At 49.2% G+C, this 21,965-nt stretch overlaps 4 protein-coding genes across 4 annotated transcripts; all 4 read left to right on the top strand.

Moving 5' to 3' along the window:
• Positions 1–9,913: 9,913 nt before the first annotated feature.
• On the top strand, positions 9,914–10,296 carry N7489_004965 (uncharacterized protein; the record flags this gene model as incomplete). The annotated part of the gene is made up of 2 exons (XM_056710717.1): positions 9,914–9,928; positions 9,979–10,296. 2 exons carry the CDS (start codon positions 9,914–9,916, stop codon positions 10,294–10,296), a joined length of 333 nt encoding a protein of 110 aa, XP_056569138.1.
• A 2,586-nt stretch (positions 10,297–12,882) lies between these two features.
• Positions 12,883–15,027, top strand: N7489_004966 (catalase; the record flags this gene model as incomplete). Its single annotated transcript, XM_056710718.1, is given in 6 exon segments — positions 12,883–13,316; positions 13,392–13,536; positions 13,586–13,710; positions 13,768–13,857; positions 13,931–14,198; positions 14,212–15,027. The coding sequence occupies 6 exon segments, from the start codon at positions 12,883–12,885 to the stop codon at positions 15,025–15,027; spliced, it is 1,878 nt and encodes a 625-aa protein (XP_056569139.1).
• Positions 15,028–20,497: 5,470 nt separating this feature from the next.
• N7489_004967 (uncharacterized protein) lies at positions 20,498–21,061 on the top strand (the record flags this gene model as incomplete). The annotated part of the gene is made up of 1 exon (XM_056710719.1): positions 20,498–21,061. One exon carries the CDS (start codon positions 20,498–20,500, stop codon positions 21,059–21,061), a length of 564 nt encoding a protein of 187 aa, XP_056569140.1.
• A 235-nt stretch (positions 21,062–21,296) lies between these two features.
• On the top strand, positions 21,297–21,605 carry N7489_004968 (uncharacterized protein; the record flags this gene model as incomplete). The annotated part of the gene is made up of 1 exon (XM_056710720.1): positions 21,297–21,605. The coding sequence occupies one exon, from the start codon at positions 21,297–21,299 to the stop codon at positions 21,603–21,605; it is 309 nt and encodes a 102-aa protein (XP_056569141.1).
• Positions 21,606–21,965: the final 360 nt, after the last annotated feature.

Raw genomic sequence — 21,965 nt, forward strand, 5'->3', positions numbered from 1 at the left:
CATAGTGGCGTTTGCATTGGATGCTGATGGAGTACCAGGGACTTTTCAGGGTCAGGTCTTGGATCGCACTGCCGATCGAGCGAAAAGCCCCTGATTTCACCGATTTTCCTAGGCTGCGTGCGACTCAAGCAGCTCCAGCAGCCCACGTAGGTAATTACGGATACGTTGGCTCTACCACCTACTTAGAGGCGAAAGAAAGTATTCAGCAAGTGTGATCTTAGCTTTTCGGCCCAAAAAAAAAAAAAACAATTCGAGACATATGAAGCAAAGGGAGGAGCTGTGGGTCGTCTGCATCCATCGCCCCACACCGCCCGAATGCGGGAAGGTGAAACCACCGCATCCACTCGACTGCAGGGGACAAATAAAACCATCGACGAAATTAGCGCAAGGACATAGCCCAATATGGAAAATCTTAATCGGAAAAGCATAAAAGGCAATAACACAGATATACAGTATCAGTTTTGTATATGCAGTCTGCGGCCAAGCATGCAGCACGCTGGAACGGGGACTGTGGATCACGTGTAGCCTCATCTGGGCAAGGCAGGGCGAGAAACCCCCAATTATAGGATAGACCGAGTTAATCCCGCCCGGCCGGTAAAATGTGCAATAGTCCGGTTTGCTTGTGGTGAGTCTATTAATCATGTATAGTGGGGCCCACAGAGAATGCAGACATCAAATGCGCCCGTATCCTAGCTCTGTTTCATCGTTCGTCAATCAAAGGCGTGGTTCTAAGTCTACAAGACCCCACCCGCGTCATGTAAAATGCAGTTTCTATTCTAGAACTAGGAGATCGAGGGATATCTATCTGGGCTATAGTGTTTAAATTAGGGCTCGGGTACTAAAGTTGAAGAGTGTGGAGGTAAATCTGATGTCGAATACTATATGTAACAGTCAAAATTTAGAAGAACATGGGTTCCGGGACCATCCTTCTCAGTTCATTCCATCGCCTTTGCGTTCCTCAATGCCTGGACGTCAGCAGTCTCAGTCCGCTACGCCAAATCGGACTCGAATATCTTGCCAGTCTGGTCGCAAAAGCAGAAGCCACTGCATTGGGGGACGCCCCTGTGAGAATTGCGTACGACTTGGAAAGAAAAATTGTGAGCTCGTGCACACTCTGCCCGGTAAGAATCTTGCTGCACCGGAAAAAAGACCTGACCGACAGGCATGCCTGGAATCTCACAAGGAGGATCTTCTGAGGGAAAGACGAACATGTGCCTGCCTGCTGTGTCGCTTACCGAAGATTCGTTGCACTGGCGGAGGGCCTCCTTATGGAACGTGTACTACCGGTGGGGTTGAAAGTACGTGCGTGTATATGAAAACGACAAAGGGCGACCCCGAAGATATAGAAATGCATACAACTCAATGTCATTCCGATGGCGAGTCATTCCGGAATGATGTTCTGGAGGCAGAGGCAACCCAGCAGCCGGAGAGCATCCTCGATGAAAGACCCGAGAATAGGAAGTATTCCGCCGCAACCCTAACGTCACGCCTCGATCCTGGCTATCCCTGCTTTTTGTGGTCCTAGCACTAACTTGCCGTGCGGAAGAAGATCCTGAGAGGGGCTGCCTTTCTGACGATGTGTCGATGTCGTACGAGAAAGCCGCCCGGGACTGTTTGTTGACCAGCGACCCACCGTTTGATCTATCACTAAGTACACGAAAGCTATGATACTCATACTTTATGGTAGCACACACCGCGGAGATGATGTACTCAGTGATCTCCAACTGGCTTACCGTACGGCAATATCTACCAAATGTCATGTCAACACGAGGCAAGGTGTTGTTGATCCCATGGTCTGCGAGGAATATCGATGCCTCTTGATTGGCTAAAGACACTTTTCCTTCTCAATACCCAAGTGCCAAGTCTGTGTGCAAGGAGAAGGAGGCAAATGTCCCGCCATTTCGAGCCTACGGATTAACAATGGCCATATCAGCTACGCACCAGGAGAGAGACCGTCTGCTCCCGAGTCACAGCCGAGCAAATTAAAATCCCACGAGCTACGCATCGCCGTCCAATACCGTCTCACCTAATCCTACTCCGCGTTGTTGAGTCGTTCGACGTATTCGAGCGGGTGAAGACGAACGAGCGGAAACGAACCAATCGAACTTGCACGACGCTGCGTCAAGGGCGCTGTCAGAAATGGTGTGGTGTCTTTGGACAGATTTTAGTATACTTGATGCCTAGGCGCGCTTTTCTATCTGTCGTAGTTCAGAGGTATATTGATTGCTATCATTATAGAGGGAACATGAGGCTATATATACAACGAGAAGGTCAAGTTGATTTCCAATCGACTTGATTCTTCGTATAGATAACTCGGGATTAATTCCGATGGCGCGGCCCGGTTCCTGATCTGCACCAGCCTCATATCACAACATTCCCCTTCAGGATCGCTTTGCTGGCAGGGCGATACTGGAATTGCGCAGAGCAGTCAGGCCTCGGTAAAACCACTTAAAAACCTTCGTGGGAAAATAAAGTGGAAAGAGCGCCTGCGCTGCCACGCACGTTGCCTTGGAGTCTCCGAGGCGTTGATTCCTAAGAGACTACAAAACTTGGCAAAGGATGTAGGCCCCAATGGCTTGGTGAGACCGTCTGCGGCCTGTTCCTCAGTCGGAACATATTGAAGCCCAATTTCGCCTGTACTCAGCACGGCTCGCTGATAGTGAAATTTCACATTAAGGTGCTTCGTCCGTTTATGGAATTCGGGATTGCGAGATAGCGCAATGGCGGACTGGTTGTCGGCCATGATGTTGGTGACCAGGACCGATACAGTTGCGTTTCGGCCAGAAAGGTGCGAAGCCACTGCAGATGCAGAATGGCATTGTACTGTCCAATGTACTCGGCATGGGTTGTAGATGTGGCTACTTCCCCCTGTCTCTTGGATGACCAGGAAACCGGCGCACCCGCAAGTTGGAATATGTAGCCGGACGTCGAGTAGGCTCCATCGGTGACGACGGAGCCGCCGAAGTCGGCATCCGTGTATCCAATCAATTGACCACTGCGGTATGTAATGCGACGGGATTGCGTAGATTTGACATAGCGAAGCAATGTCTGCAGGGCGACCTGGTGGTGCGATTGTGGCTGAGACGTGAAGCGACTCAACGTGCCCAGCGCAAACGCGATATCCGGTCGCGTTTCGACCATCAGGTACATCAATGAACCGATGGCGGTTGCGAATCGTGCTTTTGCTTCCTCGTCTGGAGGTTCTTCGTCTGGACGGCGATTCAAGGCTTGCTTGGGATCCATCGGCGTATTCTTCGTCTGACAGGTTTCCATGCCAAAGTCGGAGAGAACCTTTTGGATATACTGGTGTTGGTGGATGGACACAGATCCATCGGCCTGGAAGTCAAACTGGATGCCCAGGAACGAACGTGGGATACCGAGATCATTCAGTTGGAACTCTGTTTCCAATGCTCTTTGCACTTGGTCTATCTCAGGTGACTCTGCTGCAGCAACGAGAAAGTCATCGACGTAGACCCAGATCACGCAATTGGATTTGTAGAACATGCAGTTGTCCGATTGTGCCATGGTGAAGCCACGAGCGGCTAGGACGCGTTGGACGCATTGGTACCAAATCCGCGGGGCCCACTTGAGACCGTATAGGGAGCGGCAAAGTCGGCACACGTATCCTTGCTCTTCAAAGCCTTCGGGTAACTCCATAAACTCCATGTAAATGGATGAGTCTACGTCACCGTGTAAGAATGCAGTGACAGCATCGAATTGTTGAAGCTTCCATCCGCGCAACACGGCGCTGGCGATAACGCAGCGGACCGAGTCCATTCGTGACACCGCAGCAAATGTTTCATGATAGTCGATGCCATGCTTCTGCCGGTAGCCTTTGATGACCAGTCGCGCTTTGCGCATTCCGTTGGTTTTGGTCTTGAAGACCCATTTGCAGCCAATCACATGATTTTCGACGGGTACGTCTGTTCGCAGAAGCTTTTCCCATGTCCCGTGCTCGGGAAGGGACGCATATTCTTTCTGGATGGCCGCCCACCATTCCAGTTGGTTCGGGCCCGAAACGGCCTCGTGGAAAGTCGACGATTGACTGTGCTCGCAGATACGGCTTTTAGTGTGCCTGCGGTGTATACCTTGCCAAGTGATTCCAGCAGGCGCCGTGAGGGTCTTCTTCTGCGGCCATAGATGGAATAGCCGAGATCCTGTGTGGATACTCTGCTTCCTGTTCGACCGGGTTGACCGGTGGAAGTGTTTCTTCCACATGCTGGGTTTTTGGTCGCTCAGCCGAGTCTGGAGGCGACGCAGGCGGCGTAGGTAATGCGTTAGATGGAGATGGCACCACTGGTGGAAAGACAAGTGATGGCGGAGCATTGTCCGGGAGGTCGTTGCCTGTTTCCCCCTCGATGAGTGGTGCCACAGGGGTCGTCTCATCGAACTCGACGTCACGGGAAAAGACTTCCTTCCTTGAATGAATTTCATCCAGCCTGTACTGGTTCGGTTCACAATAACCTAGCAATCGGCACTCGGGTGGTCGGGGTCCGAGTTTTGCTCGATGCTCTTTCGGGATCAACACCCATGCGCGGGAGCCAATCCGTCGCAGATGCAGCAGCGAGGGTGGCTTCCCGTATAATATTTCGAACGATGCCTTCTTCTGTAATATCGATGCTGGTGCGCGCAGCTTCAGATAGACCACCATGTCTAAGAGCTCGGTCCACCAGGAAGGAGGAAGTTTCGCATCGGACGGGAGCGTGTTGATCCGCTCCCGGATGGTGCGATTCGTGCGTTCCGTCAATCCATTCTGCCCCTTGCAGTATGGCGGCGAGGTGTCAAACTCAGCTCCCTGGGTCTCGAGGTGCGTTCCGATCGGCAGGTATTCTCTCCCGTTGTCGGTAAGGAACCTCTTGATCTGGGTGCCGAACTGTCGGTGCACCCAGGCTTCAAAATGTCGGAACTTCTGGAGCGCTTCATGCTTCCATCTCATGGCATAGACTCAAGAGCCACGAGAATAATCGTCAGTAAAGGTGATCCCGTACCTGGAGCCATCTTTGGCAATTGGCATTTCCATGATGCCCGAATGGATCATTTCGAAAACCCTCGTTGAATGCAGACGTGGCCATCTTGCACGGGAGTTTCTCTTCTGATGCTGCTTACCCGACATGCATGCCGGGCACTGCGCCGCTGCCAGCAGCTGCGCCTGCGTCAGTGGTCGGTACGGAGTGCCGGTCTGCCGGAGGAGAACCCTCAAGTCTCCCCGGTTCAGATGTCCCATCCGAGCGTGCCACAACGCTTCGGAGGCCTGGTCCACTCCTTTGCACGCATCTTCTTCGAGTATCACAGCTTCACCACCGAGTTCAGAGGTTGACGTTGCGCATTCTGCGTCACTTGACTCCTGAGGGTCGTCGACGTCCATGGCCACCGCCTGCGATTCCAGGGAATCTGCATGGTCATGGACCGCCGGCGCCCTCGCCAGTTGGACTCGCTCTCGGGATCTTTGGCTCACATGACACCGCAGGATCAACAGATCCTCCTCCGCGTGGTAGGCGGTCCCCACCGTCCGTCCTCGGCGTTGCACAAAGACGTTCTGCGGGTGCGCCACCACCGAGTAGCGGTCTCGCAACAACTTCGGCACGCTGATCAGGTCCATCCCGACGCGTGGCGCGAAGTATATGTTCCTTAACATCAGGGGTTGGTTGAACTTCCCCCGGAGCGTGAGCTTCACCGTACCAATCCCTTCGGCTTCCACTGAATCGCCCGCCGTGTCCAGCATCTCACGGTGGGGCCGCAGACTGCTGAAGCAGCTCCGGTCCCAGCAGATGTGGCTGGTGGCGGCCGAGTCCAGGTCCACCGGGGTTGCGGTGCGTGGGTATAAAGGGTCGTCACCCCCGCCCTCACGATGTTTATCCTCGGTCTCTTGGAAGTCGGCGGGCCCTGCCGATCTTCTCTCTGGCTTAACGGTATATTTTGCATGTTGTTTCTTGGTGAGCCGGAATCACTCCGTTCAGCCTTCAGGGCATGGTCCCTAGGCGGGTGTTTTTCGCGCTGTTTCTTCCAGCACTCCGCGACCACATGGCCGCGCTTCTTGCAGTAGATACATTTCTTGGGGTTGCTCTGCACTGTATTGATGACGGTCCTGGGACGCCCTCCGGTGGCGCGGGAGACTCCTTCCGTCGGACCGTCTGCTCGGCATTGGACAACCGATCTCCGATCGCGATCGGGTTGACCGGATCCTTGTCGTTCTTGATGGCATCAACAACCAGGATGTATTTCGGTCCGATCTGCGTGAGCAAGATCGCAATGTGTGCCTTGTCGCCGATTGATCCTGGAGCGATAGCATTCAGTCGATGTACGAGCAGCCGTACGCGATCAACAAAATCACGCGCACTAGCACACCGTTCTACTGTTCCATATCTTTACAGGCTCGGCATTTGGCCAACCAACACACGTCGAACCATACTAGCCCACCAATGTTATCCGTTCATTGTAATCCTGTAATACCCTGGGGGCCGAGCTAGAATGGTCCAACATTTTCCGTAAAATGTAAGGACGAGGTGCGGCCGCTCTGCAGTGATACGTTGTCATCTGTAGATTATTCCCTCCGATGCACTCCGCTTCCGTAAAATGAACGCAAAAAAAGAGAGGAGGTGAATCAAAGAAGCAAACCAGCTGATGTGTATGAAGCAGGAGATGTTGTCCGTAAAGGTTTTGGCTAAATCATCGTAGGTGAGTTGTCACCAGCAGAATTTATCGAAAGTAAAAGCGAAATGTCTCAGGTATTATTTACCTCGGATATGCCGGTTGGGAATCGGATCGCTGGCATTAGTTGACAACGAGACGAATCACACCTACAGGATAGTGAGGTTTGATAGTTCGGTATTATGTATATGATTGATCGTTTCTTACCCTGCTAAATGGAGCACCGGAGAAAGCGCTGATTATATTAGAACCACGACAGCTCGTGATTGATCAGTAGAGATATGGCGCCCTCCATGTTTCCGTTAAGCGAACACGCTTCTGTGACTGTGATGTATATGATTCGTCGGTAACCATCCGGCCCAGCCAGGGATCAGTTACTGCCTGTTAGCGGACAAAAGGCCCACAATATTGCTCCGAGCTGACCAAGCACTCTCGAGATGACATACCCTTTTTGTGTTATCTGTTTACTTGCAATGGTAGTAGTTCTAATGCTAGATAGTTCCTACAGCGGGGCGTGTTCTAGTCTGGACATGTTCGAAAACGCCAATTGGGGCGGAAAGTCTTCTGGCTGAGGACCGGATGAGCGTTGTTAGAAGCTTGCGATCAAATTGAGGTCATGATTTTACGCCGGCAGTCTGCCTGCCTCCTCTCACCATCGACGAAGCAAGTAACTTCGTTGAGCTCTTCTGCGGTAACCAAATGCGGAACTAGAAACCTGTATTAACGCAACTTACAGAAATGAGATGTATGGCGAGCGTACTGGTAAAATTCACAATGGTAAAACCTGACTAAAAACAACAATGGTCTGTAGTTAACTAACATCTGGTCAGAGCTAATTTAGTAAGCAAATGCATAATAGAGAAGCCACATGGTCACGCGGTAAAAAGACAGTATCATCCCGTTCCTTGGCAGCAGCCTATGGATAGTATTACAAATACATACTAATTCTTCATGCAATTGCACAATATGATCGTACCTCTTGGTACAAGGCGATAATTTTGATTTGGAGGAACCTACGTGTCTCTTGCCGTAAGATCCCGGTAATGTCGCTTATAATTATTGCAGCTGGCGGTTTCGGCGGCTTACACATGGGTACTTCATAGTGACCTGGAGAGTAACAGCTTGCTACACTTCTGGGCCCGGACACACCGTATCACGTAAATCGAGGAATGTGGGCATATCTGTATTATACTCTTTCAGATTGGCGGTAATATTGCCGATCACCTTCGCTACAATACGTCGGCTTTCTAGGCCTTGAAGTGGGAATCAATGGTGGGAATTCATTGTAACTCTCAACGGTGGCATATCTGAGCGCGGCGAGAAAAGCTAGATAGGGTGTCTCCTTTTTGATCGCATCGAGGGGTTTTACTATCAAATAACAGTTAACGATTGTCCCAAGCGCCGAGCTACCTTGATTCAAAACTGCCTCCAGCAGAATTAATAAGAGGTATAGGAGTTTGAGAACATGATAGGACGATTGGCGCTGCGGAAGAATTTCGTGGTTTTACCTTGCTCCTGATAAAAAGCGCGAGCAGCGTCACGACCGGGAGTACAATAATAGCCGACGGTGGGCATACGGCATGGGAAAGGCTTCAGTATTGGAAGGCCTATAAAGTCGACTGCCAAGTCAGTTAGCTTTTGGCGGGAAAGCGCTACGCCACAAGGGTCAGTTGACTGACCGACCATGCAGTTAGATCATCGATATCATTGTCAAAAGACATCCGAGAAATACACCTTTCTGTTTCTGCTCTTGTTAACCGATCTATTCGTGCTGCGGCATGAATTGAGATAACTGCACATTGAACAATCCTCTATGAATGGTAACGTAGTTTTCTAGAGACAGCTCTGTATGAGCGTGATATGTCTGTGGCGTAAACTGCTATACATATTTGGATGGCTCTGCTATAATCCCCGTTAGCCCACCAATCACAGTTCAATGCATTTGTACTCTGATACGTATACAAGTATATCGTTACGGTCTAATCTTCACTAACCTGTCTTAGTCATACGATATCTGGTGCCAATTGTATAAATTTAATGTTACTGAAATTGGCAATAAGATAATGTAGTCAGTGTGTACTTGCTGTACATGGATGCATTAGAAGTATGGGTGGCTGAAACAGGTTCTTTAGACAAGCTATATGTCGCCCAAAGAGGCCTTCGTCAGTGCCGATCACTTCTTCGGAAACCTGTTTGTTTACACAGTAACAGAAATAGCAAAGACGTCAACAGCAAGCTTAGAGCGAGTAAGGTAAGAGGGTGATGGATCCAGGATTACGTCATGCTCGGCGGCATGGATGGCCATGAAGACTTATGACAGATTCTCCCTCCGTAACAGGATGAAAGCACAATGTTTGACGGCCCATGTAGATAACTTCATCGATAGTTGAGGAGTGGCTGAATACGAACCGTTCTCTCCAGGCAAGAAGAGTAAGCGTTTGCTTGTACAAGCCTTCGAGACAAGAACTCCACCACCTGCCAGATTTCACCATGAAGCCCGCCAAGCCCGCCTCTGCGACGATGAACGAGCAGACTTTCGTGCCCGCTACCATGCGTGCAGTCTACTACGACCAGATCCGGCCTGGTGATGAAGTTTTGGCCGAGGCAAATTTTACCACGGATTTTCCAACGCCGCGGCCGTCAGCACATCAATATATCCTCAAGATCCAAGCAGCCACATGGGGACATATGGAAGTGCCGCCAACAAGAGTCGTTAACCCGAAGTATGCGCCAACGCACATTCCGCTACACAGTGTATGTGGAACTGTGATCAGCACACCGACAGAGGATCACACAATACCTGGAGGGCCGAAGTTCAAGATCGGAGATGTAGTTCTCGGGATGTTAAGTTATACGCGCAACGGAGGGGCGGCCGACTACGCGCTTGCGACCGAGGACGAAGTCGCGTTGAAACCAATGAATATTAGTGCCGCAGAGGCAGCTTCAGTGGTTACGCCAGCCCTGGTAGCTTGGCAGGCGCTTTTCCGGTATTGTGGGACTGGTGTTCCTACGACAAGCAGCGGAATTCCGACCAATTCCGAGCCGATGCGTGTGCTGGTTAACAACGCAGACGACAATAGCATCGGGCGAATTGCTATCCAGATTCTACGGGCGAAAAATGCGTGTCTTCCTTTCGCTAGATCATGGATCTGCGCTGTTTGTGGACGACAAGAGTCGAAAGCGTTGATGGATGAATCAGGTGTGGACGAGGTACTTGCCATTCCGCCAACCTCAAGTCAAACAGTTGATCTCGCTGCAACTTTCCATGCTCGCAATTGGGGTCCGGCGGATATTATACTGGGCTTTTCCGTTGATGCCGCCTTTCGACAGGCCCACCCATCCTCACTAGTGAAGGATAAGGGCTTGGTGATCACTCCTGGAGTACCGTCGCCTGAACTGGAGATCACAACCAGCCGACAGCAGGATATCCTGTGTTCGAACGATAGAGGGGTGCGCTCGGAATATGTGGCTGCGACACCGGACGGTGCTGCGCTAGCGCAAATTGCAGAGCTTGTCGAAGCGAATGTGGTCACAGTTGATAACACGACTGTCGTAGATCTAGTGGATGCGATTGACTCTGCAATAACCGGGGTTAAAGAGGCGTCTAGCCGTCTATTACATAACGAAGTAGTCGTTCGCGTCAATTGAGCGACGGACTGTGTGACTAAGAACAACATTTACCGTTAACATTTACAATACCTACTTCATTTATGCGTCCGAGAATAAAATGAATGGAAGTATTCCTTTATTCAAGCTGTAATCTTATCGCAACGTAGTCGGAACGTAGTGTGCATAGCGCTTTTTGGTATCTCTGATCATTTTGGCGGATAATTAAGGGCCTTGTTTACAACTCGACCACCTGCATTGACACGCAAAGATATTCGGCCTAGTCATTGGGTCACGACTTTGTTCTAGCGAGAGCGCGCGCACGTCTCACTTTATATCGACGCACTTCGGGTCTAATTGTGGTCAGGTGCTGAGGTCACTAGCATACAATGTTATACTTTGTTATGCTTTGACCTCGCCTCACCAGCTGTCAGGATTACTTGTTTAACACATGATATCAGGTTTGTCCGGTGCAGGGCACAAACAACTTCGCTCGGCCAAAGCTCTTAGCATTCTTAAGATAAGGCTTCTTCCAGCTTAGGCAGGTCGCCAGTCTCTTCCTTTCTGATATGCTCGGATAAGCTCCCTATCAACTCCCCTTGGCGGTAGGTGTGAACAGTAAATCCGAAGGACTCATGCTCTAAAGTGCCTTCAATTACTCCTTAATCTAAATTCATATGAGTTTAATGAGCTGTAATGATTACGGAAAATAGACCAGATTAATGTTACCTTCAGATACACCTTGCTATCCTTATTGGCCATACCAACCCTATCAGAGAGCAGCCTTTCAAAAACAGAATCTAACAACAACCTGCTTTTTAATAGAGTATCGAGCTGTTCCCAAGTGAATAGATTCTAGGAGTGCATCTAGCCATCCTTATCTGAGGGGTTGGTGATCTTGTCATAATACGATTCAATCTCTCGATGATCTTTCTTTTTTGATCGCGTCACTATTTCCGGGCGCTATAGGGATAAGTGATGTTCCAATTCCCACGTCTCTAAGCAATAGGTAATCAGAGCGGTCTGAGATGCGCTGTCCTCGATAAACGAACGAACACATTAATTCCAAATGTTCCTACCACATATCTGTTACCATCCATTGTCATGTGACCAATGTATATGCCATAACAGCAGGTAACACGTCGCTGGGTGGCCTCATTGCTACGATCATTCTGACGTACAAAAGATGCACCTAAGTGGTTAACACTGCGACAAGCTATCTTCGCTTAAACCCCGCAAGCAAACCACTCTTGAAATTTAGACGAACCTTATTTGCATGCCGGGACCAATCAGAGGAGCTGTGATGAGCAGCATCATAGTGACGGGGCGCGACAAGATCTTGCTCCCTTCCGCCTATACTCTAGATACAGCAAATCTGGTATATAACAAGTGAGCGATATGCCAGCTGCCAGCGTGATGCAGTTGATACGTAGACCAGGAATAAAGGCAAAGCGTAAGTTAATTTGCGGGGGCCGTCCTGCTTCTTATTCAGCAAGTACCACTTGAGATTGACCACTATGAACCATATCTGAAGAATGAGGTCCTTTGAACCTGCTTGATTTTGATGTTCTCGTAGAGGGAGAAGCTGTTCAACAAGTATACATTACACATGTAGTGAATTCAACTGTATGGTGCGGGCATTTGCGTGCTCAGGGGCCTCGATTCAAGCGGCGATTGTGACTCACCTGACGAGATTATAGGCTACGATACGCTGCCTACATACTGAGGGGATTTCGGTGCAGCGAAAAAGACAACTTAGTGATGAAGACCTTGGAACAAGCATGCAATTAAAATACCCGATAGGCTTATCGGCCCTTCCAGGATGCCAGCCATCACAACTGTGTGAGTACCGTCCAATGCGTAACCACGGAGGCACATCTCCGCCAACCTCACAAATTCGCCGTTGATGCATTATATTCCTACTATTCCTACTATCAATGCGATTCCCATTGCTCCTCATAAGGCGTCGCACCCGAGTTCATGTGATCGTTTGCTCTGCTGTCAGGTGAACACGACCGAAGCCGTACCGAGTATAACTAAGTGTGCTGAACTGAGATTTGATGTAAAAATTACCAGCGCCGGGCGAAATTCATCGGGTTGAGAGTCTTGCAAGTGGTGCTCTAGTTGGCTCCAGTCAGCTATATCGATCAACTTTCAGATTACGCGCTGTAAGTACCAAGTGCCGTCATAGCTATTCCTGAAAGCGAGCCAACGGTACACGTCCTCTGGGTCACATTAGTCGTAATCAAAAAGCCAGTAATTGTTCCACCAAGATTTGGTGGGTTGGCGCCAAGCCCTGCAGATTGCTTGATGCGGCCGTAGAGCTATCGACGGATGCGGGAATGACAAGAAAAATGCTAGGACTTGAACTTTTACGTCTCAACCCCACCTCGATATTCATTCCCAGAAAATTATGAACATAACAAGCTTACTGCTCACTTCAGGTCAAGTTAATAAAATTATTCTTCCTTGATTTTACATGGTTTCGCTTGTTTTTGTAAAGCTTATTTGAAAAGGTGTATGGGGTGGATGATTTTTGAAGCAACTTAAAAGGCCGCATCATCCTTAACTATCACCAATAGCAGAGACAGACTTAGATATTCTGTTGAATATCAGATCGGTTTAATCATGGCCGCTCACCCGATTCAAGCCCTAGGGGAGGCAGTTGGCTCCGTTGGTGTCGACCCCAGGGCTTACCAGCTTTCGTCGCTGTTCCAAGGAGCCAATGATGTCCCCGCGAGAACAGCAGCAAAAATCACTGGTGTGCAAGGCCCCGGAAAAAGAGAGGATGATAGCACCTACTTCACAAATAATGAGGGCATACCCTTCCCGGATCCAGCTCACAGCAAGACCGTCGGAGGCGTGCCAGTGGTTTCTGATATCCATCTACTTCAGAAACAGCAGCACTTCAACCGATCGAAAAATCTGGAGAGAATGGTTCATCCTTGTGAGTCTACTTTTCATACGCCCGTAACGCAAAGTTTTGTGTCTTACTTTCCCAAGGTGGCAGTGGAGCATTCGGATATTTCGAGACAACTGAAGATGTTACGGCGCATTGCAAGGTTGGTTTACCCGAAAGACACGAAGCCATACTCCACAACATCGGCTAAACTATGAAAGGCCGATTTCTTGTAAAGTGTTGGCCTCAGAACACCGGTGTTCGTTCGGTTTTCAACTGTCACCCTAGGTCGCGAGTTTCCCGATCTAGCTCGAAACCCTCGTGGCTTTGCCATCAAATTTTACACGGGAGAGGGCAACTATGATATTGTCGGTTTGAACTTTGTACGTCTCTCTATGTTCCGTCATATCTTCTCCTGCTTATTTTTTCAAGCCGATCTTCTTCTGCCGTGATCCTATCCAGGGCCCGGATGTAATCCGCTCCCAATACCGGAACCCACAGAACTTTTTACTCGACCATAACTCGCTGTTTGATCTCCTTGCCAACACACCAGAAGGGTAAGAACAAGTTCACAACAGAGCAACGAATTAAGTAAGTGCCTAACATTCGTATAGTAACCATGCAGGAATCATGTTTTTCAGTGATCACGGCACACCACAAGGATGGAGACATAACCACGGATACGGATGCCATACCTTCAAATGGTGCGATTATCAATATAGATTTCTTTTGATGTCTAGTTTTTACGTACAGAACAGCTAATCCGGTCTCTCACAGGGTCAACCAGGACGGCGGATTTGTCTATATCAAGTATCATTTCCTCGCGAATCACGGTCAAAAGCAATTCACTGCCGACGAAGCAATGAGACTTAGCGGCGAAGACCCTGATTACTCCAAGCGTGACCTTTGGCGGGCCATTGAAAAGGGCGAAGAGATTACCTGGACAGCGCATGTCCAGATCATGCAGCCGAGCGAAGCTGATCCAGATAAGCTTGGATTTGACCCATTCGATGTCACCAAGGTTTGGCCTAAGAGCGAGTTCCCGGTAAGCATCCAAGTCTATCGATGCAGAAACTTCGCCTAACAAAACTCTCGTTCAGTTGCACGAATTCGGCAAGCTGGTACTGAACCGCAATCCGGAGAATTTCCATAGAGATGTTGAGCAGGCTGCATTTTCTCCGGGCAGCATGGTCCCAGGAATCGAAGATAGCCCAGACCCTCTTCTTCAATTTCGAACCTTCTTCTATCGCGATGCTCAACTACATCGAATCGGAGTGAATTGGCATCAAATTCCAGGTGAGATTCATATCCCCCGTAAAGACGTAATACTGATGTTTCCTCCAGTGAACTGTCCATTCATGGCATCCTCTTACGCTTCATTGAACTTCGATGGTCAAATGAGAGCCGACGCGAACCACGCCGGGAATCCACAGTATGCACCGAACAGTTTCGCGAATAAGTTCCGCCCCGATACTGCCGAAGTTCCATACCAGCTTGCCGATAGCATTGTGAGCCGTAAGTCCCACTTCTGGCATGAGGGCAGCCCCTCCGAGTACGAGCAATCTCAGGCGCTTTATGAAAAGGTTATGAATGTCGAAGCTCGAGAGCATCTCCACTTCAACACCGCCTCCGCCCTTAAGAAGGTGGATTATCCCTTGATTCAACTTAAATATTTGGCACAGCTACTCAGAATTTCTCACCAATATGCTAAGGCTGTGTACAATCTATTGCCGGAGAAGTCGTTCGGTTTCGAGGAAGTGGGAAAAATGTCCAAAGGAGCTGAGAAGATCGGCAAGGAGGAGAAGTTCTGCCCAAGTGCCCAAACAGATAAGTTGGTTGGAAAATGCCCCGCAGTAAAGGTTTATAACGACTAGTGCTACTGGTCGATACCTTTAACTCTAGCAGATATTCATAGAAAATTGTCACTTCTCTATCTTTGGCAGTATTTTGTGTTCGTACTGCGTATGTCGTATCTTAACCGAATGGGTATTAGGCCTAGAAAGCTTTAACTACCATAGTGGAGGTAAGGTTTAGTGCGTTCTTAGGAGGTTAGAGTCTATTTTTTAAAAGCTATTAGTTATAGTCTCCTTCCGCATTTTAGCGCTAACCTAGGGTCTTACTATGGAAACTTTACTATCTATCCTTATAGTTGTCGCAAAGATAGTTTTTAGCAGCTAAGACCATCTAAATTCCGAGATAGGCTTTTGGGGAGCTCTTATAAAGAGTATCTCTAAAGCTTTAATCTATCTCTCTCGCTATTCAGGGGAAACTCATCGGCGGCTGGAACAAGAAGCGCAGATGAGACGATATGTATTGGCGAGCTAACAAAGACTGGGGAAGGAATGAGACAATGAGAGAATGAAGCAGAGAAAGAGAGGAAGGAGACAAACAAACAGGCATTATTAGCCAGCCGAATCAGGCAGCCACATGGGCCACATGGCCCCAGGCTCCAACAGGTGTGTCAACCAAGATGAGGATCACCCTATTGTTTAATTTACCGGAGAAATACTCGTGGGTGAGACCGAAAATGTGTTTATTTTTGTTGCGGCCCGGAGAAAAACGGGAAAGAATTGCAAATCCAGACACGATCCACAAGCCCAAAGTTTTCGGCCATCAGTGTCCGATGGAGCGGGTCTTTGTTGCTTAGGAGGTACTGCTGGGGCAGGCGAGTATTTGGGATAACAGCAGACTTTGGCGACAGAATGGTAGGCTAAATCCCGATCCGTGGTTGTGTTCATTTGGTCGCAGTGAAGAGAAAGTAAGTTCCCCTGTCAAGTGGCAAGCTGAACTTTGCCTATCTGGTCTGTAGAACGTTCTAGAAGCTACGTATCTTCTCCTGCAATAAGCCTTTCCCCGATGATTATTGCTCCCTTGGGCCTTAACAACACTTCCTCTCCGTCTCTCCAAGTCTACCGCTATTTCAATAACTCTAACAGGCGGTTTGTAAAGAACTATGCCAATTATGGACAAACCACATGAGCTTAAATAAGATGCCTCCGTTTTACTAAAACCGATTGGCCCCCGGACAAGATTTCAATGTGGACCGGCCCTCCAGCGGCCCTAAACTTTATTCCAATCAATCTGCACATTTTGATCATGATGCTGAATTTAAAGCAAATCTCTAATAAAATATTGGCCTTACCGCAGTAAATTTATCCTACATACCAGCTGACGGAAATTGTGGTGATTCTGCTCTAGTTCTCTTTTCTTTTGGGCTGCAAGGCTTAATCACGAGCAGCCCAGAAAGAAGGTGGGGAAAATCCCAGACTTGAATTCTTGATTATAACCGTATTCTCTCACCGAGCGAGAATTTCCGTGGTTCACCGAAACAAGCTCTCGAAATGATTTTTGCGGTGCCGCTACTGATCGGCAGTCCCGCTCGTGGTTCCGCAGTCTGTGTCAAACTTAATTTCCTTGTGACTTGGGCGTGGGTCAAAAGCAAATCGGACGCTTCACTCATAGATCACTCTGTTTTTGACCACCGATTCAATCAAACCCAATCAGGCATATTTTCTTGAGCTAACAAGGTTCCATATACTTTCAGTCCCAGAGTCCCCTTGCTACCCTGTCCTATCTCCCTATGGGAACGCGCATAGTACCATGAATCCTTATACACTGTCCGCAGTATTTTGCAGGCCACATGGGGTCATGCCCCTGGTTTAGAATGGCAAGGATGAAACTGTGTAGCCGGGCCTGCTCAGAGGCACCACACTCATGCTCGAATGTTCACCTTTGACTTTGGAACTTCCTCACTACTGTTGTAATTCCAAACAAGGGTGATTGCTCCTTCCTATACGAAACCCATGGAGTGGTACATATCTCTCATGCTGAGGATCTATTGTCGAGTAATCACGGCCTTTATGGTAATAACATACACCAGGACTATTTCATCGAAATAGTTGGCCACTATTCCTTCGACATAGCAATGTAGCGCTCCAGCCGATGACATACTGCTAGTGTGGACGTTCTGTTCGCCGGTATCTCAGTTCCCTGGCGGCACAGACACGATGTACATAGTCCCACATCCAGGCTGACGATCGTGTTCTTTTAGGCGGGTACGGAAGCGGTGCTGGCATCACGCAGCCTGTGGCAAAAGGTCAGCCTCTTATATAGGAAGAATAAAAGTATTTCATACGTATTCCCGAGCGTGCCGTTTGAGCTGGTTTATCGGTGTCGCCAGACTGGCTAGGGTCGGCCGCTAGAATTGTTTGAAACCACTTGTCAATGTTCCTTTGGGCAGAGGTATTGTCTGGCAGAGTTGACCGTGAACCGCTATCGACCAGCGAGCGCCGCACGTCGCCTGGTCGCTTTTGTTTGCTTGAACGACCGGGGACTTTGGCGCCAGTGCGACGCTGCTTCCGCAGAATATGGTACTTTTTCCCTCGTAAAGACTCAACGCTTCGATCCACCTGATATTCTTCATAATATGCGTCGGAGAGGGCTTTCCACGGCAGGTCCCGATGGGAATCCAGCCAAGAGAGAAGATTTTTCTCCTCCCATTCTGGCCAGCCGCATGCGCTACGTGGGGACATGGTGATGCTCGGACAAGTCACAGAAGTGGTAAGAACGGTTGAAGAAAACAGCAGAAAGTGAATTTGAAGATGAAGGCTTGTAGAGTTTAAAAGATAATTGTGTTGTACATAAAAATGGCGATTGCGTTTATGAGCCATGGCTCAGCTTGGTGAACTGGTACCAGGCTCTCACCACTCGCCCCAGCTAAAGCTTCTGAAGGCCAAAAGCCTTCAACTTTTGATGTGCTGTGTTTCGTTGAGAATCAACAACGTTGAACAGCCACCGTGCACTTGCTGACAATATCCCATGGCTTCACCAGCTTGTTGAAATATGTTTGTCCGACTCTTAGTGAGCCATGCAGTAACCAAATAGATATCTACGGATATCTACGTACAGAATCAGAATGTATGGGTGAAAAATGCGTGCGCCTGAAATCCCCCTTATCGCGAGCAAGCACAACACTTAATTCTAGTCCCGCGATACAACTTGCTATAAAGCCGGAGTGCTTTCTCCTATCACACTCAACCAGAAGTGGGAACACTCGTCACCTCGGAGTAACTCAGACGCAGACATGGGCGGAATTCGAAAAGCCTCGCGCCCTCTTCGACGACCAGACTTTCGAAGCAGATTGCAACGTGCATTGTCTTTGTCGTCCTTAGAGTCTGAGGATACCGGCGGTGTGTCCGGCGTCGCTACAGGGGATACAGCAAGGGACGAGTCACCTTTTCAGGAGGAAAATGACTCCGGCGACCAGGAAAATAGCACTTCAGATGATGAGAGTGAGCAGGAAAATGCACAACAGCGGAGAACTGTGTTTGGACATGAAACGGACCTAGACATACGCGGACAGACCCAGCACTCCGGAGACAGCAATACGGTTGCTCTTGAATGCCTGACGGAGCAAGTACAATCCCACACGGACATAATTTAAATTGGCCTGCTAACAATATCCAGACTACATAACCGAATGGGGTCAGTTGTGGTCGCTACTGAGTGAGAATTTAAAGCACTAACTGTCTCCGCAGGTCTATTGAGCGCCTATCGCATGACCAAGGCGCCTGGAATGAAGCCGTTCGCAATGATCTGGTTGACATCGTGGGCCGATTGGCAATCGTCGAGACTGAGGTACAGAAGATGACCGGACAGGGTACAAGCAAATCTACAGAGGGCCAGAAGACTGGGCGATCCCTGCGACGGCAGCAGTGATGCGAGTCAAACTGTATTTTGATATCCGACCATGTACACTGGAGCAAGGCATGAATCCGTGTTGGTCTTGAGTTGTGGACACGATTGTTTCACCGACTGAAAGTCTTACTATGGACACTCCCATCATGGACGCTGAGTTGGAGGGTCACTGGAAAAGGTCTGATTGACCCAATGCCGAGCTGGTGCCAGAGCGAGTCATGTATAGTTTTGTCGTCGTACCATGGTCTTGGAATTTTGTTAATGCTTGCCTAGGTTGTGCACACCAAAGCTATCTCGCCCGAGCCGAGGGGCTAGTCGCGAGCCACTCTATGTAAAAGAGTACTTTAAGTCTTTCATTAGTTCCACCATTGCAGATGATTGTACTGTCTAGTCCAGTATGATTGTGCACGGTTTGTACAACTGGAGACATTCCCCAAAGGCTAAAGCCACAGTAGTAAATAAGAATTATACGCCATGTGAAGGTGATTGCATATTGGTTGCGACTATTAAGGTGCGATCCTTCGCGGTTGATACTAGTACAGTAGTTCAATGTACCATATCTATTGACTTGCGATAACATGGTAATCGAGCTGTTGCTATTTGTGATTGAGCTAGATCAGGACATACTACGGCAAGCTTTCGCTGAAGACCAAGAAGAGATAATAACTGTAGTGAGCGAGAGCAGCGGGGGTTTCTAGATTAAATCCATAGCCACAAGAGCCTAGCAATATTTTGATCGGACTACCAAAGATGCATTCCCTTTACATGGGCTAGAATAAATATCAACAGAACAGGGTGCCAATGTCTTTCCCATTTCTGAAGCGTATCTGGGCGGTGTAGTACTGAATCAACCACTGCTGCGTCTCCACAAGTATCAGCCCCATCTTCTCATACCTTTTCTTAATGTATAAGAAACGACCAAGGACTCTGGAGCTGGTCGGCCTAGAGTGTGGTGGACCCTACCGCTAACCTGAACCGAATGCTGTATCGAGACGCATGTGCTTACTCGTACTGGTGATTCTTACGCCAGGGCGCCTAGCGATATTCTTTAGAGCAATTAATAGAATTTGACAATACACATAATTTGTAGCCACTACTACCCTTAGCATGGTATGGTAAGAATGTTGCAGAAAGCTTTTTCATAAATTATATGCGCGTTGGCTACATTAAAAAGTCAATTTTATACGCAGGAAATTAAGACCCAGCAAGTCCAACGCAGATATTTTTTTCAGACGAGAGATCCGCATTGGTTGGTTGCAGACGGCTCCTGCTGACTAGGAAGAGGGGCATTTGATTCAGAGAGGCTGAGAAGGACATCGTGGCCCTCAGTAGCCGGGTCCCTCTGCTCGGCCCAGTCCGCGTGGATCACTCCGGAGCCTGGCAAATAGGATGCCAGTCGTCTGTTCTGGAGGGCATCGATCGTGTTCCGAAATCGAGTGGTCGTCGATACCATGGCCCCGTGTGCCTGATCCAAAACCAGTTGAATCTCATTCCACGGCACCTGATCCTGCAGAGCGGCATTGGTGGACTCCAGCTGCTGCTGCAACTCACTCGGATGTTTTTGCGACTGCCTGGGAGGGCCTGACATGGAGCGGCTTCGAAGCAGGCGACAGTGTAGCTGTCTTCGGTGCTGGTCCAGTTGGACAAATGGCTGCGTACTCCGCCGTACTGCGCGGCGCCTCGCGTGTCTACATTATTGACCGGATCGAAAGCCGTCTCACATTGGCACAGACAATTGGTGCCATCCCAATTAACTATGTCAACACCTCCGCGGCGCAGCAGATCATGGCTCTGGAGCCCCAGGGAGTAGACCGTGCTGTGGATGCTGTCGGAATGGAAGCGCGAGCTGCCAATGGGTCCTACGATCAAAACCTTGCGGTGCAGGAGGCCTTCAACGTGGTCCGCAGCGGCGGCGGCATCGGCATCGTAGGTGTGTACGCCACGAGCAACGATGCACCTGGCCATCCACACTCCACCATGCTGCCGAGTATGCTTCCATTTGCGCTGTCCGACGCCTTTATGAAGACTTTCCGGTTTCAGATCGGGATTGTCGATGCTAGGCCGTCCGCCCCTCAGCTTATAGACCTGATTTCCTCTGGGGAGGCCTCACCAGGTTATATTGTCAGTAGCCAGATTAATATCACGCAGGCACCGGAGTACTATCAGCGCTTCAACAACTGGTTGGAGAGCAAAGTGGTAATTCGGTTTTAAAGCGGTGGCTTGAGGGTCCTCTATTCCCTCTGCTGAGGTGCATTATGAGAGAGCACAACGGCACGGCACTCTTCCATGTATTAAAACAGCGAACAGGTGTATCCAAATACGATAAGTAATGTATAGTCCTAACTCAGTCGTTTTGTCTCATCTTGAAAGACGTTGCCGAATGCGCGTCGTTCGTACGTGTAGAGAGCGTGCCATCAGCAGGAAGACGAACTTGTTGGAAGTCGACATGGAGCGGCCTTACCTTGCTGGTGTTAAAACGGGATTTCCTTTTGCGATCGTCAACCTGGCGACCCTGTTGAATGTACCCGATCGTGCTTTTCCCCTCGTTGTCCGTCCTCCAGGGCTCTCGCCCGGGGCAGCCATGTCAGAGCACACCACAGAGGGACTGGGCATTTCAAATAATCAAAGCAGTGTTCCGGTCCAGCCAAAGACATCACTGAAGAGCTGCGGTGATGCCAGAGAAAGGAAGTTACCAAAGGATTACGCCCCAGGGAGACCGTCGAGGAGTCAAGAGGCCGCATACGACTCGCACTGAGGTATATGCGTCGTTAAGATAGTTAACCACGGCCATGTAAGTTAAGTAGGGCCCAGCCCTTTCACAGCAACGCCAATAGCTGACACGATCCGATGGATATGCCCACACGTGGACTACACCTACCAGCAGACTGCCTGGAATCAACGTTGTAGCGACGGGTTTCAAGGGTCGGCCTAAGCAAGGACTTGTATGTCAATGAGTTTAAACCTACAAGTGGAGCTTCTATATCTGAGTTATACCTTTGTAACCGTGTCATTCGAACGATCCCATTGGTCAAAAATTCTGCAATTGCATGCCGGTACGAGGAACTTGCTCGAAAACGCCAAATATATCCACGCCTCTAATTAACTTTTAATTCTT

The sequence above is a fragment of the Penicillium chrysogenum genome, assembly GCF_028827035.1.
Source record: "Penicillium chrysogenum strain IBT 35668 chromosome Unknown utg000002l_segment0_segment0, whole genome shotgun sequence".
Classification (NCBI taxonomy): domain Eukaryota; kingdom Fungi; phylum Ascomycota; class Eurotiomycetes; order Eurotiales; family Aspergillaceae; genus Penicillium; species Penicillium chrysogenum.